The sequence below is a fragment of the Oryzias latipes genome, chromosome 8 (assembly GCF_053564925.1).
Source record: "Oryzias latipes strain Hd-rR chromosome 8, Olatipes_Hd-rR_3.1".
In the NCBI taxonomy this organism is placed as follows: domain Eukaryota; kingdom Metazoa; phylum Chordata; class Actinopteri; order Beloniformes; family Adrianichthyidae; genus Oryzias; species Oryzias latipes.
Window position 1 is genome coordinate 21800035 of NC_136244.1, and position 17061 is coordinate 21817095.

Genomic DNA, 17061 nt, shown 5'->3' on the forward strand with positions numbered 1-17061 from the left:
TTAACCAAAGACAGAATTCAGAGTTTTCTGACTTTATTTCTGTTTTCCATTCGAATTTTAAACTAGAAATTTTAATTCCAGTTCTTTAAACCAAAAAAGTAATTTTCATCAGACAGGTTCTGATCAAAATGGATTTGATGATTATTTGTAATCTCTAAAAATTCTGAGTTTATCTCTCAAAATGTATTGCCTTTGGCAATACATAATGATTTAAAGCCTGTTCGACCGAATAGTTTTGATTTATTCTTTGCATTTTAGTCCTCAATGTCAAATTTGATCCATCAGTCTGAGGCTAAGACAAACATTACGACCATTTTTAACAGAGAAATACAAAATAAATAGGATTAACACTAGAAAGAAAGCACCTAATGTTTTAGGGATCGCTGTCTGTTCCATTGTTTTGCATCTTTTGCCATTTGGAGTCCGAACTTTCTTATGTTAGACAGGATTTTCATGTCATGTAGGAGGTGGAGCTTTGACACACTGCCATTGCTCGGGGACTGAATGGGGTGGAGCAGCAGCATCAGTGGAGGTGGTGGGTGGAGGCCGGGTGGTGAGAGGAAAAAACTTTGGGCGGATACTTTGACTGGGAGCAGAGGCATATGAGTCAGGGTACGCATGCTTCAGCTGTGAGAGGCTCAACTCCCCTTGGCTGGCTGGCATCCCAGAGCAAAGGCAGACAGAGACAGAGAAGACTGCGGGTAAAAACACTCAGCAGACGTAGATTAGAGGCTCGAGAAAGTGGTTGGAAGGAAGTTCGAAAAACCAGGTACCGATTTTGTTAAAGGTTGTTGTAAAAAATTGATTTTTGTTGTGTAGCCCACTGACTGCAGTTTGTGTATTGACAGTCATGGCAGATAGAGGTATGACAACGGATCAAGTAATCCATGCAGCAGTGCCCTATGATGACGAAGAGGTGGCTCTGGTAGGTTCTGCCTCAGAATCGGCCTTAGACGATGTTTCTGAAGAGGCAGACCTAGTGCTGGCCACGGGCTCTGGAGGTGCCAGTGAAGCTCAGAGGAATGGCGTCATGGTTCTGGCTCTGCTAGACAAAATAATCGGGGTGGTGGACAACATCCAGCACACTCAGAATGGACTGGAGGCTCGACAGGAGGCCATGGAGAAGTCGGTGTCAACGATCCAAGGGGAGCTGACCAAGTTGTCCAAGAACCACGTTGACACTGCCAAGACAGTCAACAAAATGCTAGACAAGGTGCGCAAGGTCAGTGTCAACATCAAGACGGTACGCAGCAACCTGGAGAAGCAGGCGGGCCAGATCAAAAAGCTGGAGAACAACGAGAACGAGCTGCTGAAGCGACGCCACTTCAAAGTCCTGATCTACCAGGTGACTGCTTGTATTTTAGTTGTCTTGGAGTTATTTTAACCCAACACATAGAGACTCACAGGGGTCTCTTTGCACGGTGACACTCACAGTCCACGTTCGTCCAGAGGGGGTGTGCTGCATTCCCCACATCTTAAAGGAAGTTAGCCAGGAAGTGTGAAATTCACCTAAAAGAATGTCGGAACAACCTTTTAGCTTCGAGAGAGGTCAGGTTACGCTGCCGTGTGAGCCAGTCCTTGTTTATTGAAAATGAAAAGGGATCCTTTGAGCATGCAGAGTGAGCGCCGCAGCCCTTCAGTCTCCATAGGCGTCTGAATCAGTCTTTCCTACGGCTTAAATGACGCAGTCGTGTTGACAAAGCCTCAACTCTTTCCCTCCAGTTTTTAGAGGCTACCTCACAGAGCATGCTCACACCGCTGTAGGAAAAGCAGGCGCGGCGATGGAAAACTCACGGCTGACAGTGACCTTTGCTTTTCATCAGACCATCCCAATTACCCAATAAAACTATATATAAGACTTGAGAGTGCAAATTCAAATATGAGGCCTATAAAGACTGGCATGTGGGGTTCTTGAGGGAGAACCAACACCCACCTTGTGAGTGCTATGATTACAGATGGCTATCGGGCTGTTGCCATGTAAAAAAATAAAAAATAAATAATCCTCGTGAAGACTGATTGAAAGCTGTGGTGCACAAAGCTGCACATAGCAATTAAGCAACCTAGCACCAACCTAGGTACGTACATTTTTATTTCTGATGTCAAAAGAAATCCTTTGAAATCTGCATGTGATCTTTAACCAGCATTTCTTTTTTTAGCAGCTTTTACGCCTTCCACATATGGAACCCTGACGTTGTTTTATTCATATTTTGTTTAAAAATGGAGTTTGTACTACAGGACCACCTCAAAGACTCGATGGAGTCGAAACGCATTTTAAACTGGAAAAAAGGAAATGTTTGCTGTTCTAAAAACACGCGAAAAGTGGGAGGGTCTTCTTGGGCGAGGAGCCTCGCGTGAGTCCAGCTCGGCTCGGAGGGTCTATATTAGCCGGCACACATTTTTCACATCACCCTTCTGGGACGCGCACAGTGGGAGTGGGTTACACCGCTGGCATTCAGCAGAAATCCAATCATAGAGACCAGACCTCAATAAATTATATAGTAAAGCAGGTGTCGCTTGGTGTTAGCAGGACTCCAGCAGGTTTTTTTTTTTCATGTCTTTTCACAGCCTAGTGTGTTTTTTTCATACTGCGGAAATCTAATTAAGAACTTATACAAGTCTGAACTTGAATGGATTTTTATTTTTTTTTACTTCATACTTTATTTTCATCTGCATTCATATCTCCTGTAGCTCCAGTTCCTCCCAAATCCAGGGTCACGGCTTCACTCTTATGTTGCGGCGGCTGTTTTGGGCTCCTGTTTCTGCAGCGCCTCCTGTTTAACTGATTAACAGACAGGCCCCTCAGATATGGACAGCAGTGCTGATAAACAATGGCTGCCGGTCAGATCTGATCTTTTTCCACCATCCGTGTGCGTTACTTTGTGAAAGGCTTGATCCGTTTAGAACCAGAGCTGGAGCAGGAATTATGGGATGGTATATGGAGGTTAAGACATACATCTTTGGAGTTAGATTACCAGCATGTGTGTGTGTGTGTGTGTGTTTAATCCAATTTCTGTTCTTGACTGGCCGCTACTTACAATGTCAGTGTTGGTGAGGCTAGAATTTCAGCCGCGCAGGACTTGACTGTCTCCATTGTTCAGGTTGAACTGTGATTCAAAACCTTCTGTGCTGAAATGTTGCCGTTCATCTGGAGGGATTTTTGCGTGTGAAGCCTTATTACCCACTGACTGTGGTTGTCTGTGCTTCAGCTGATGATTTTCCCTCTTTGTGCAGCACAAGATGGTGGTGCAAATACCCAGTGAGTCAGTCGGCTGCAGGCCTCACACCCTCCCTGTTAACCTGTCTGCTTCACTGTCAGTCAGTTGTATCTTTGTCATTTGTGTCCATCTCTTTTTTGACTTTATTTCTAACTTTCCTGTTGGATACAGCGGATATTTGTTTTAATTTAATTAATAAACTAAAGAGACATTTTTCTACACTTTGAGGTAAAGTGGGACTTTGGTGCAAACCGGAGGAAAATGTAGATTTATTGCAGGATTAGATAAATGGAAACAATGGTTTTAACAGTTTTTGGGTCAGCAGTCTGTTAGAAACAAAGGTTAGTTCACTCAAAAACGAAGCTTTTTTTTTTTCAATTTTAAATCCCACCATGATGATCTATTGATCTATTTTCAAAGCGTTCCCAGTGGTCTTTAATTATGATTATGACGTTTTTAGCCAAAAAAGTCAGTTTCTAGGACATCATTTCTGCAGAGCGGCAGGAGTTAATTAGAAATTCACCCTCTGAATTGTGGTTTGGAGTGTGCACCCCTTCCCATCATCCATCTGTTTACGTACTCACATCTCAACCAAACATAACCAGTGCAACAAAAACTGGAGCTATCCCGCCATACAGTTCTGAGCCAGGTACCAACTGGGACGAGGAAAACCAAGACGTACATGGATCCATTTATCTTCGATTGGATGCATCAGAATGGAGTGGAGTGGGGCTTAAGCGGCCTGCCGACTGCAGAACATACATCCGTGCTACAGGCTTTTTTTGAATAGCGTTTTTTTGTCTGCTCCTGATTCACTACGATTTGAAAAAAATGTTTCTAAGAAATACAATTTTAATCTTTTTTGTCTTTATAAGTATGTCCTCCATCATGAGAAAAATGCTACAAGAGAATGTTTAAAACACAAATTGAATGTAATTGAATTCAGGTCAACCTCCAAAGGAGATTTAAAAATAAAAGAGCTTTTAGTAGTCTTTGTAAGGTAATAGTATTTATTGCGCATTTGGTGGAAAAGAAACTGTCCATTTTATTTTTAAGGTAACTTCGCCCAGCCCTAACTCTAACCTCCTAGATAGAGGAAAAAGAGGACTTCTAAGTGGACTGAACCTCTCGCTCGGTCTTTATCTGATCAGCCCAAACCAAAGCTGCTGCTGTAGAGGACAAAGTCTGACAAGTAAACAACAGCACTGAAAATGGGATCCTGTGTGTGCTTTATATTTTAGTATCATCTCTTCATGTCATCACTAATAGATAAACACTACCACAGAAAGGCACAGAGAGCCTTTGGCAGACAGAGCAGACGTGATCAGAGGACGGGGGATGTACCTGCTGTTCAAAACTTGACCAAAAATGTTTTAATTCTAACATTTAAGTGTAAAATTACACAAATTTGATTGTTCACAATCAGAAAATATATGACACTTTTTAATGGATGCAGAGGGGAAATTTTAATGATTTTGTTGTTGATTTTTACATCTCAGTGATCTAAGCCTGAAACAGTGGCTGAAATGAACGTTTCATAAAGCACTTTATGCAATTTTGTGTTCTAATAGTTCCTGCGGTGTGAGATGTCCATCAGTATCGCTGTGTGTCTGGAACCTGAGTTTGTTTGGCTGCAGAAGGAGTCAAAGTTATGTTTAACTCAGTCTGGGACTTCTCAGTTACAGATTACTTAGACTCAGCTAACATTACAAACCATTGTAGATAAGTAGTACTAAGTTACATTTACTTACTTTTAGAAAGATTCTAAAATGTATTTTTTCCACCATACAGGTATATCTGTGCATAATGTGCTTTTTTACTCAGCCTCTCTGATTCCTTTCTTTTTAATGTTAATGTTTCAGTTTTACTAAAAATAAGGCAAACATTGAAACATGTATTTTTCCCAAGTTTGTTCAAACTGAATAGAACCTGATCATCTAATTATTTTCTTTTTGCTTAAATCAAATGTTAAAACTACTATTGAAGACTTTTTAATGAATTTTCACAACCTTTGCACGTTTACCTTAACCATAACTTGGACGAATATGTTTTACTTCCACCTTGGAAAAAGATGTGAGTTGAGTACAGCTTTCCTCTAACACCACTCAGAGATGGACTAACAGCCAACAAGTCCCACTCTGTCAGCCCTGTTTTCCCTTTAAAACCTAACACAGTGATTCCATTGAGTCACCAGGGGATGCAGCCACAAAACGTTTAGCCGCCTCTCTAAAAGCTTGGACCAATGGTCAAGTTCGCACAAGTGGCAGGCAAAAATAGGAACCAGCATTAAGAAATGGACAGCATCAGCGGCAGACTCTTTCTATTTTTCTTCCTTCTTTGTCACTCTAGCCAGGGGGGGGCAAACTATTTGACTCTTGGGCCACAAAGGGTTATAACATTTGTCATAAGGGCCAAACCAGAAGTATGGTGGGTTTTGGTAATCCCCCTCTTAAGGGAAAGACATAACAGAGAATCTGGATGAAGAAATGCTTTAGTTTTGATTGAAAACAGATATATATTTACTGATATATATGAGTCGGTTAGTTCAAAAGGGGTCCAAGTCCACAATTGTTCAAAATAGAGATATCATATGTTCTATGGTCTTCAAGGGAGAAGATATCTGATTATGTGCAAAAAAGCCCCAACCAAGTCTGTTGTAATGTATTGACTATGCTTGACATTTAAAATGCATTAACCCTTGTGCTATCTTTGATGACCCCACCCTTACTTTGAGGTGTTATTCCTACCATGACAAAGGTGGATAAAGGTGGAAAGATTTCATGTAATCCATGGAGACCAGTGAAGATCACAAATCATTGAAGAAAAAAGGTTCAGAGCACTATCTTGTGGGGTCCAGATGACCCCACTCCCAATGTTAAAGTGCCTAGGATAGCACAAGGGTTACGTGCAAAAATTACTGGACTTGTGCCTCTCTTGCATAGGTTTGCTTCATCCCATAGATGGCAGCAAGTTATCCAATATGACGGCACCCCTGTTTAATTCAAGAAGGGCCCAAGTCCAGAGACTTTAGTTTGCCAGTCCTCTGAAATTATAAAAGTGAGCTGCTTCATACTATATCCATATATATGTAGATAGATATCTATCTATATCTATAGATAGATATCTATAGATAGATATCTATCTATATACAGATATATATATCTATAGATATATAGATATATATAAAAACAGAACATTTTAGAGTTTTTATTTCAAAACTGTTGGTTTTGTTGTCTTTATTGCCAATTGCATCAATAAGTTTATGTCAAACTGCAAAATGCAAACTTAGAGAAATACTGCATTCATGCAATGTTCGAATAAATGCTTTTTCAACTCGAAAAACGAACTACCATAAAAAAACAACAAAACTTCCAACACCACATGAATGCAGAATATCTAATGTTAGAATATACTGTATGTTTGTAGTCCACCATATCTGGGTAGACACCAAAATTACAGGGAAAATAAAGAATTAATAAGGATGATCAGTATGATTTATTACAGTTTGGCGGGTCAGATTAAATAGCTTGACGGGCCGCGTTTGGCCTCCGTGCCGTAGTTTGCCCACCCTTGCTCTAAGCCATTTAATTTTCATGCTTCGTACCAAAGTGTGTGGAAAACTCCACGGAGTGAAAACTCAACTGTTCAGAGTAAGAAAAGTGTGGAAGTGGAGAATGTCCTTGTATGCTAATAATTTTTTTTTCATGTTTTTTCGCGGGCAACAGTGGAAAATATAACAGTTCAATGGAAATGTGAACCGGATTGCCACAAACTAATCAATTTTGCATTGATTACTTTAGTCAGAAACGTTTAAATCAGCCTTTTGAGAAGAAAATTAGCAACATTCACTGAACTCTAATGAAAATCTAAAATAAATTTATGGTATTTTGAGATAATGCACTGTAAGTTTCATTCCATTATCATTCAATAAACAGTTGGCATCTTGTAAAAATAAGTAACCAATTTGCTATTTTATTTAGTCTCATTTTGTCTTTATTTTCTATTTTTATACCATTCAATTTTATTTTTCATACATGCTTCATCGTCCTCAAAATAGGTACATCCTTTAATGGCAAATATGCCTAAAAACTGGTTCTTCATGAATTCTTAACAATAATTAGAAACATAAAACCCCAATTGTTATTTAAACTGAGACATAAATCACTTTTTTGTTTTTTCTCTTAGTTATGGTGAAAAAGTAAAGCCTATTAAAGTGCTAGGCAAGGCAAATTTATTTTGGCACAATTTGTACACAAAATAATTCAAAGTGCTTCACAAAAAAGGAAAATGCATTAAAATCACAAGATTTAATCACAAGTGCTAAATGAAACGAAATGTTTTAGAGGCTGAGTCAGCTGAAAATTGGGATTTTACCATGTTCTTGTGACATTTTTATGATGATGGAGGACACATAATGAGAAAATTAAGCTAAAAATTGCATTTCTAAGTAGTTCTTCACTTAAATTATTGTGATTCAGGAGCAATAATGCCGTTTGAAACTGAACGTCTGTGTGACATAGAAAATACCCCGGAGCGGGCCATGATCTTTCTGCTCCGCTCCATTCTGATGCATCCATGTACGTCTTCATTTTCCTCCTCGTCTGAACTGACATCTGGCTAAAAACTGGATGGCAGGATAGCTCCAACACCGTTTGCCATTTGGTTGCACCAGTAATGTTAGGTTGGGCTTGTGAGCGTGTAAACAGAGAGCTCTCAGCAACAGGGAGGGGAAGAGGAGGTACAATAGGACACTCACAACTCAGAGACCATTTTCTGTTGTGCTACTGCTGCTCTGCAGAAACTATGTCCTAGAAAATGTCCTAAAAACTGCATAATCATAATTAAAAGACCAATGGGAGCGCTTTCAAAATAGATGAAGATAATTGGAGTAGGACATTATCACCATTATAAAACCCACTTGAAATGTTCCACCTGTTCGTGTACTCTGAAGGACTTTCTTATATTTGCTTCACTATAAAAAGCCTCAGGAAATGTTTCTTACTTGACTCACCCATCACCAACCTCACATCTCCATCCCAAAGCAGTTAACAGCATTTTAGCAACTAGCAGACTGATCATTTTGAACAGTTGGAGCTGTCATCCAGTCTCTCGGCTGCATAACGTTTAACCTACATAACCTTTCAACTGCTTCATTGGGGAAAACTGTTGATGTAAATGTATAAGAAGCATTATGTTGGGAGAACCTTGGAGCCTCGGTGTTCCGTGCGACAGTCCAGTTTCCACCTGTACATATCATTAGCCGGAGCCCCTGGTAGTAAATTTCACTGCTGCTGTGACAGCTCGCTGTTCTTCATGATGGTATGTGAATTATTGGCTGTTATGGAGATCGTGCCAGGACACCGCGGGTTTAAGCAACCCTTGGCATTAGATGGAAGGATATTTTGGATGATGGATCTATAAATAAAATTGGCGCTTAAAGTGCATTCTGTCCAAACAGTGCAAATGTTGGGCTGACTTTACACATTTAAAGATTTCTAACACAGTTGGCGAAAAGAATGGATTAAGAGATGGAACCCAACGACTAAGTTTTCAACCCTTTAGACATTTGCAAAGAAAATGTTGGATGTTTTCTCTAAAATTTATTTATTTTGGTAAAGTTTTTGGTTCAATGCAGCTCTTGATTATTTAGACAAAGCGCAAAAGCCTTCATGTCAGGACTCTTTTGCAGCTAATATGATTTATTACAGCTTTCGTAAAATTGATTTTATGTATTTTTCTTCAAAGTTGAAGTCACAGAGAGCTGGATGACACACTCTCAGGGTAAAATGTGGAAAGTTTCCACTTTTGAGACGAACTATAGTCCTTTGGTTTTCTAAAGTTGGATGTGGGAGAATGGAAACTGCCCTCTCCGTGCGTTAAATCACAAATAGTGCAGGGAACGTTTCAAAACTCGCAACTTGTGGCCCGAAATGGCCAGATTAATTATGTGGTGTGTAGGAGCCCTGTCTTTGAATGAATGTGTGGATTAACAGAGTAGGGTTGGTTTCCATTGCTTAAATGACACTAAATATAGAGCCAGGAGAGTCTTTTTTTGGAAAGCTGAAGGAGTTTCATGATGCAGAATTTGCCTTTGCCCCTTGTCATATGACTCACCCCCAAAACCCCTGAAGTAGTGGGCGGTGGCGAGTTCACTGTGAATTGTTCTAGCTTTATTTAGACAACTGTGGGAGACATTATTGGCCGGGAAACCTGTTTTAGCCTTCAGGAACTCGTTGGGGATCAAAGCGTCCCAATAGAGGCTTTTACAGAGCTCAAACATGCAAACCTCTAACTCTGCCTCCTGTCCATCTCTCGAGCCGCCTTCTCCCATGGAGCGGTGCATGGGTCAGGGATATTACTCATTGTGAAAGCGAAGTGCACAGCTGCAAGGGCTGGATGGGATCAGACAGCTGCTCCTGTGACTCACCGGAGAGACCTATCATCACGCTGCCTCAAAAGGGATGGTGTGGGTCTGTTTATGCACAAGCCTGCTGAATATTTGCATACGAGTGGGTGGGTTCAGAAGCAATTACAACTCTTGATTTAAATTTTTAAATCCTTGCAGCGTTGGATTGATTTCTAATAAAAAACGCAACAGTACTCAAGGGGAATAGAAGAGCAAATATAGCCAAAGATAACAGATTTACATTAAGACATGACATTATGTTAAGACGCGGATTTCTTTTGTTGTTCATTCCAAAAAAATATCATTCCAGTGCCAAGCTTCAGATCAGCCGAAAAAGAGAATTTATAAAATATGATGACCTCGATTTTATTGGAGCGTTTGTTAATATTATACTGCAAATTTCTACAGCATTTTCATTGAATGTAGAAGGCTGATGTTCTCGCTTTGCAAGTAAATACACTTATTTCATTGCATTTCCTGTAATTAAAGAAAACAAACAGATATTCACTCAAACAGGTTGTATTTTTAGATAACATTTCCATTAGGACACAATGAAGAAGCACTAATAAAGAAAATATTCTGTCCCCGCACAGAGCGCCTCGTGTCCCCATTATCCCGGCATGTGTCTGTAAATATATACATGCCGCCGGCTAACTTTTCCACTGCTGGTAAGTGGGGATGGAGAAACAGATAACAGGGCCGCTAATGAGCCTAAACATATTCATCTCTGGGTTCTCCCACTTGTGTTTTGCAATCAGGGCAGAACCCAAACGGGGCTTGGTGATCGTATCACAATTTTATGTAAACTGGAAAATGTTCCCGGTAGTTCCAAAAAAAAAACATCTTTGCAGCACACTGATAGTTTTTTTTGTTTTCAAAATCAAGATTAACTTTGAGGGATTAATATGCATGATTTTACTGTGGCCAATATATCATTTTTTATTTGTGGAGCTAAGAATAATTTATAGAATAAAAAACGCAAGGAGATATCTATATGTTGCTAAAAGAGCACAAAAAGAAACAAATATCCTCTTTAATAATAACTTTTGTTGTTCTGGCATGTTTTAGCCAAATATAAATATGGTAATGTCATCAGCACAATCATGGGCCTTTACCTGAGGTAAAAATGAAAGAAAATCCATGTGAGATTAGAAATAATTAGGTGAGTTTTTTTTTTTTTTTTATCTTTGTAAGTCAAAAAATCTTTAATATTGATTTGTGAAACAAATAACACTATGAAAATCACATGAATAAAATTATGTGATTGATATGGATAATATAGATAGTTTTTTTTTTTTTTTTTTACTTTATCTGGTAACAAAAATCATGTTTTTGTGTGTTTAAGGTTGAATGTTCACATACAAAACACGGCCAACGTTTTGTTTTTGCATGTGAAGCTCAGATTTTCTTGGTGCTTGTCGTTATATGCAATTAAAACGGACTCCCTCTTCTAAAAGGTCCAGTCACATTAAGCTTTGCCTGGCACACATGAGTCATTACAATTTAGAAGACATAAAAAAAGTGTTCAGTTTGTTACATAAATAAAATGTGTGTTAGTGAGTAGATCACTGTTGGCAGCAATGCTCAGCTCCCAGAATTAGTCTGCTAAGCCTGTTTACCGCAACTATGGCTGCATAACTCTTAATCTTCTGCTGGGAAGAATCAGCTATTGATAAAATAACCCACCAATAAATCTATAAATACAAATCCTAACATTTGCCAAACGAGCCCTTTGAATAAAGTGTTCTGTCTAGGAAGGATGAGGGCTTTTCCCCGCCAGTTCACTCGATTTTCCTGATATTTTTTGTCTATGATATGCCGCAAAAACTGCTGAGCACAAAGTACTATGAGTTAATTGGATTTTGTTGAGAAATATTAAGAATAAAGAGGTATTTTATGTAATATTTTCTTGAAAATAATTCAATATGAAGAAAAAGTTTTTTTTTAAAATGCAGGAAAAACTGGAATGTATTTCCCCCTAGTTGCATACTTCCATGTTTGATGCTTAATTGTTATGCAGATTGATGCAAAATTTGCAACAAATGTAACTTAATTTAGCATCTAAGCAAAAATATTAATAATTTTTTAAATAATCTGAAATAAATTCAGGTATCAAGGGGTTGAGAGATATTGCATAACATGAGAATAATGTTTTTTTGACACAATTTACATCCAAGATAACTAAAGATTTTACATCCAGACCTCTTACTGAGTAACATTTTACTTAAATCTTTCAATCTTGTGCAGTTTTTAAACATCATAAAAGTAGATTTTTTCTTCTTCTTGTCACTTCTGAAGTGTGTTTGCAGAGCAGGTGTAGCATCTATTTTTAAGTGATTGTGATGCGTTTACAGCAATTGTCATAGAGATGTCAGCTGTCCATCCAGCTAAACTTCAGCACACGCCGGGGACAGCTGAGGAGGTGGTTGCCCCAGTAACGGGGACCTGTGTTTATCTGTTGTTGTACAGCAGGGGAGGGAGTTGCCTGGCCAGGAGCCAAACTATGGAAAAAGGAATTCAGAGACAGGGAATGGCCAGCTCAAAATAAACCCATACACAGCGGGGTTGGTTAGGTCCACCATACACAGAACTAGATATGGAGGCAGTATATGTTTGTGGGAGGGCAGCATTTGAACTGCTCAGGGTAATGTGCTACCTATGTAATCTGATTGCCAAATTTATTTCAGATGTCGGACATGAATGAGATATTTTTAAATATCTTTGAATAATGAGATATACTTTATGGCTTACCGTTATTATTATTTTTTCTTGTTTGTTATTTTAAAGAAGGGCATTTTGGTATATCAAAATAAAAGAAAGGTTTTTGGTGGATTTTTTTATTTTATTTAAACATGTTTTGCTTCCTATTAGAACAAAAAAAGGTTTAGTTCAAAAGTGCAGAATTGATCCTTGAAGGAAAATCAGGATTAGGCTGGTCTAGTCTTGAATGTAGCCTTTGTTTGCATCTTTTCAAAGTTTGAAAGAAGGTTGATTTCACTTTATCTCAACTTCCTTTTCAATACTCCGCACCTGCATTTGCACACAAGTACGAGTAATTGAATACCAAAAGTGCAGACTGCATTCTTGTAATTCACCGATAGGACTTTGGCCTTGGCTGACACAAAAAAACCCACTTTCAAACATCAGTGTCTATTTTTTATGTCATAAAGTTGTATTAACAGCAAAAGTGTGCAGAAGGTCACACACTGAAGCTCTAAAGAAAAGAAGATGGTTTCTCAGTTCTCCATCGAAAGCATTTATACCACGGGAATATCATTTATTCTGTGTGTGAATGATGTTTAATAAGAAATAGTGTCTTTGTGCTCTCTACAAACCCCCCACCATTTTTAATGTTTTGAGTTCCGGCAACAAAATAAATAGGAAATTAACAGATGAATATTGAACTCAGTTTTCAATACTTTGTGCGATACTTTTTAATGTATCTTTAAACAATTGTGTAACTGCTTTGCATTGTCCATTTATTAAAAGAAATGCACCTCATGACAACAAAAGTTTTGATTAAAATGTCTTTTTAGGTTTAAAAAAATTGCAATTTCTGCCAAATCTGTAACTTTAGTTTGAATTCCAATCTTTTTTTCTCATAGTTCTTACCTTTATCTACCATTTTTTTGTAATTTAGCATAAATAGGTTTAAATATTTGTTTTCTTTCTTTTTTTATCTTCACTTCAGCACAATATTAGAGCTGCAGTTTGCTTCAGGTCTCAATGACGTCATAGTTGACACATATGAGTGTTTATCATTTCTGCCACTAGGTGGCACTCTGTATCAGCAGCAGTCAAGCATTGGAATATGGAGATGAAATGACTCAAAGGTGCTGAGAACATTTTCATTTGTCCAAAAATATGTTATTTACACTTTTTTAGTCTGATGATTTTCATTTCCTATTGTATAATATTCATTGTGGGTCACTGACATGTACTCAAAATTGTGTAAGTATCATCCAAGAAGGTTTTTTGGATAATGTCAGCATTGAAAAGGTTTTTAAAATGTTCTATTTTCTTTTGCAGCTTAATATTTGTGTCTTTTTTGTCCTTGTGATTTCTCCCCCTCAGGACCAAGTAAAGGCGTCAAAGGAGTCCAAACAGAAGACAGCACAGACAGCTGAAGGTGAAGCAGTGGAAAACCTTGAGCAGATACCTGAGGAGGAGCGAGAGGGGGTTCAAGCCGCTGTCAATTCAGATGAAGAGGTGGAGATTGAGGAGATCATTGAAGAGTCCCGCACTAAGCGGCTCCAGCGCACCACCAAACAGCAAGTGGAAAACATAAAGAAAGCCTTCTCGAAGGAGAAAATGGAGAAAACGAAACAAAAGACGAAAGAAAACTTGGAGAAGACAAAGAAGAGAACCCGTGAGAACCTGGAGAAGACGAGACAGAGAACCCGGGACAATCTGGAGAAAACGAAGCACAGCCTTGAAATGAAGATTGATAAACTCGGGACCCGCATGACCCCCAACCAGGAGCGGAGAGCAAAGATGAAAACCTACAAGGAGAAAGTGAAGAAGTCCCTGACCCCTGATCACGCCATCAACTCTCGCTCCAAAACAACAGTGTATCGAGTCCCCCCCTTCACCTTCCATGTGAAGAAGGTCAGAGAAGGGGAGGAGGAAGAGGTGGTGCAGAACACAGAGATGGTGGAAGTGACAGAAGGAGAAGCTCAGCTGGGTGAAGAGGAGAACGGGCTGGGAGTGCATGTAGAGATAGAAGAAGGGAAATTAGTGGATATAGACAATCCAGAGAGGCAGACTCTTTTGGAGGTGACTGAGGACTCTCAGTTGGTCAGTGTGGAACCAGAATATCTAAAGAAAGCCCATGGCAAATAAAGGATTTGCTACAAAAAAAAGTGAAGAAAAACCCTGGCGTTGAGGAAATCAACACCCATGAGAAAGTCTAATCTGAAAAAAACAGCAACGGCTCTGGAGGCCTTGAAGACATGTTTGTATTTTGACATCATTTCAGTTTTGTCCTCTGCTGGTAATTTTCCAAAGAAGGAATACTTTCATGTTTTCACACTTCTCTTGTAAAAAGCAGCTGAACAGCAGACACAAACCTAGCTTTTGGAATACCTCTAGGGTCGGTTTGAGTAACTTCTGTTGACATTTTCTGACTATTTTTTCTTTTTCTTTTGAAAGACGAAAACTTTATAAAGTATTGTCGTTTTTATGGAATGATTTTTAAAATGTATCCTCTTTTTTTTGGTAGGTCCTTCCGCTTCTTACAGTCTGTGTGATCAAACTAAGATGCAGAAGTCAAAGGACTCGGCTTAAAGACACAAGCAGGAAAAGTGAACCAATGTGCTATACCCAAAAGGCACTATCACAATGTAAAAGTGTTCATTTAAAATACAAAAAAAGTCATCCTTTCTAAATATTACAAAATAAACTGTAGCATAGAACACACTTATTTAATTATCACAATATATTTCAACCAAAGAAAATCTGTGCTTCCATGCAGCTTTGCTCAGTTTTTCTCACATTTTGTCACTTGCCCCCATTATCTTTGAACAGGTTTTGCTTGAATCTAGTTCAAGCACTGGAGGGGAAATCACAATTGGTACCAGCTTGTGAAACTGCTTAAACGTTTAGGTTTAACAGTTTCACAGCTCATGGAGCAATATGAAGATCCAGGTTCACTTAACGTGACATCAAGACTTTGACATTGGAGTTGTTAAGGTGGATTAAAGTCATTCTTTACACATCCACGCCGTTTGTAGCTCGTAACTGTAATCACTCCGTAAACATGATCCTACTGTTGTTTTGTGAAGGTAACGTAATATTTAAAGACCCACTCCAATCATCTTTTAATCTATTCTAAGTGTTCCTTTAATTTAAAATTCTGTCCATTTTAGCCAAAAAAGGAGAAGTTTTTGGATATAGTTTCTGCAGAGCAGCAGTAGTTCATTAGAAATGTATTTGTGGGCGGGACCGTTGGTGAGGAGCAACCCATTGCTGAGAGCTCTCTGTTTACACGCTCTGCCACAAGCTTACAGCCCATCACATACCCAACCTCACCGGTGCAACGAAAAAGGTGAGTAATGTTGGAGCCATCCAGTCGTACAGTTTTCAGTTAGATTAAAGCTTGGCTGAGGAAAATGAAGACAAATATGGATCTAGTCGTTCGTCTCTTAGTGGATGCATCAGAATTGAGCACGAAGGGAGCTTGTGACCCGCCCAGCGAATTTTCGACATCTCAAATACAATCTTTTTTTTTTTTCATCTAATCCTGAGTCACAATGATTTGAATGCAGATGCATTCAGAAATGCAACTTTAAGCACAATTTTCTTTTTATATATGTGTTTTCCATCATCAGAAAAATGCCACAAAAACGTGTCAAAAACACCAAAAACACCATTTCAATCGGAGTAGCACATTTAAAAACAAAAAGGAAAAGGAAAGAGAAACACAACAGCTTGAAGTTTTCTCCAAGTATGATGGATGCATTTCTTCAAATGGGAAAGTGAAGTAATAAACAGCCCAAATGTGGTAAATGGTGATTTACTGTTATCTGTGTAAGACTGGAAACAAAAAAACAAGCAATTTGCAGCTACTCATCACTTTAGCAGTCATGGTTTTTACTGTACCAGAATCAATGCCTGTCAACTTGACATTAAAACACTGAAAATTAAATCAGAATAGTGAAATGCTCCATGACCCATGTGTTTTTAATAATATTTTTACTGTCACTTTGCCATCATGGCAATATTTTAATAAGACACTTGTTGAAACAAATCATTCATCAAGTTTCATGAGCCACATCTCTTGATTTTGTTCTTTTACATTTAACCAACACATTGAAATGGTTGTTTTGTTGCTTAATCTTTACGTTAGAAATGCAACAATCTCCACTTTTAGGATCCAAAGTGTGCTTGAATCCTTAAAAAAACACTGTTTTTTCTATCACTGTCATGTTTTGATGTATATTAACCAAGTTGTGCCTGTTGCTTGGTGTTTACTCACCTCACTTTGCTCACTTTTCTAAGAAAGACAGGAAAAACAGAAATGAGTCACCATGTTCAACATTCGTTTTTTCAGTGCATGTGCGTCTCATTGACAGAACTCTCCCAGTGTTGTGCCTGAGAAGTAGGAAACATCTCAACTGACAATGTCGACATGTGTAAACATCTTGAATTAAAAATAAGCAAAGTGTCATTGATATAGGATTTGGTCCTGCACAACCAAAACTTTCATGGTTTATTTTTCATGGAAACCAGGTGAATTTGTGTGTCTGTTTCTGAATAAAGTGTGTGCACTGCAATTTGAAAAAAAAAAGACTCTGTTCATTAATCTTGAAGAAAAAAAGTCATTTTCTCTTGAAGAAAGGAGCCAAACAAAATGAGAAAAAGCTACTGTAATTGAAATTCTGCAGCTGATAGAATAGATTCAGCCGGTGACACCTCATTTCATTAAAAGCTAAGGACACA

General features: G+C 38.5%; 1 protein-coding gene across 1 annotated transcript; it reads left to right on the plus strand.

Moving 5' to 3' along the window:
* The first annotated feature begins 584 nt into the window (after positions 1–584).
* cavin1a (caveolae associated protein 1a) lies at positions 585–16909 on the plus strand. The gene is made up of 3 exons (XM_004071294.5): positions 585–769; positions 849–1345; positions 13696–16909. Exons 2-3 carry the CDS (start codon positions 851–853, stop codon positions 14461–14463), a joined length of 1263 nt encoding a protein of 420 aa, XP_004071342.1. The 5' UTR covers positions 585–769; positions 849–850; the 3' UTR covers positions 14464–16909.
* Positions 16910–17061: the final 152 nt, after the last annotated feature.

Excerpts from the sequence above, each read along its gene's own strand:
- cavin1a (XM_004071294.5), top strand. The coding sequence starts at position 851 with ATGGCAGATAGAGGTATGACAACGGATCAAGTAATCCATGCAGCAGTG. Across the intron at positions 1,346-13,695 it reads TCAAAGTCCTGATCTACCAG|GACCAAGTAAAGGCGTCAAA; the intron begins GTGACTGCTTGT and ends TCTCCCCCTCAG.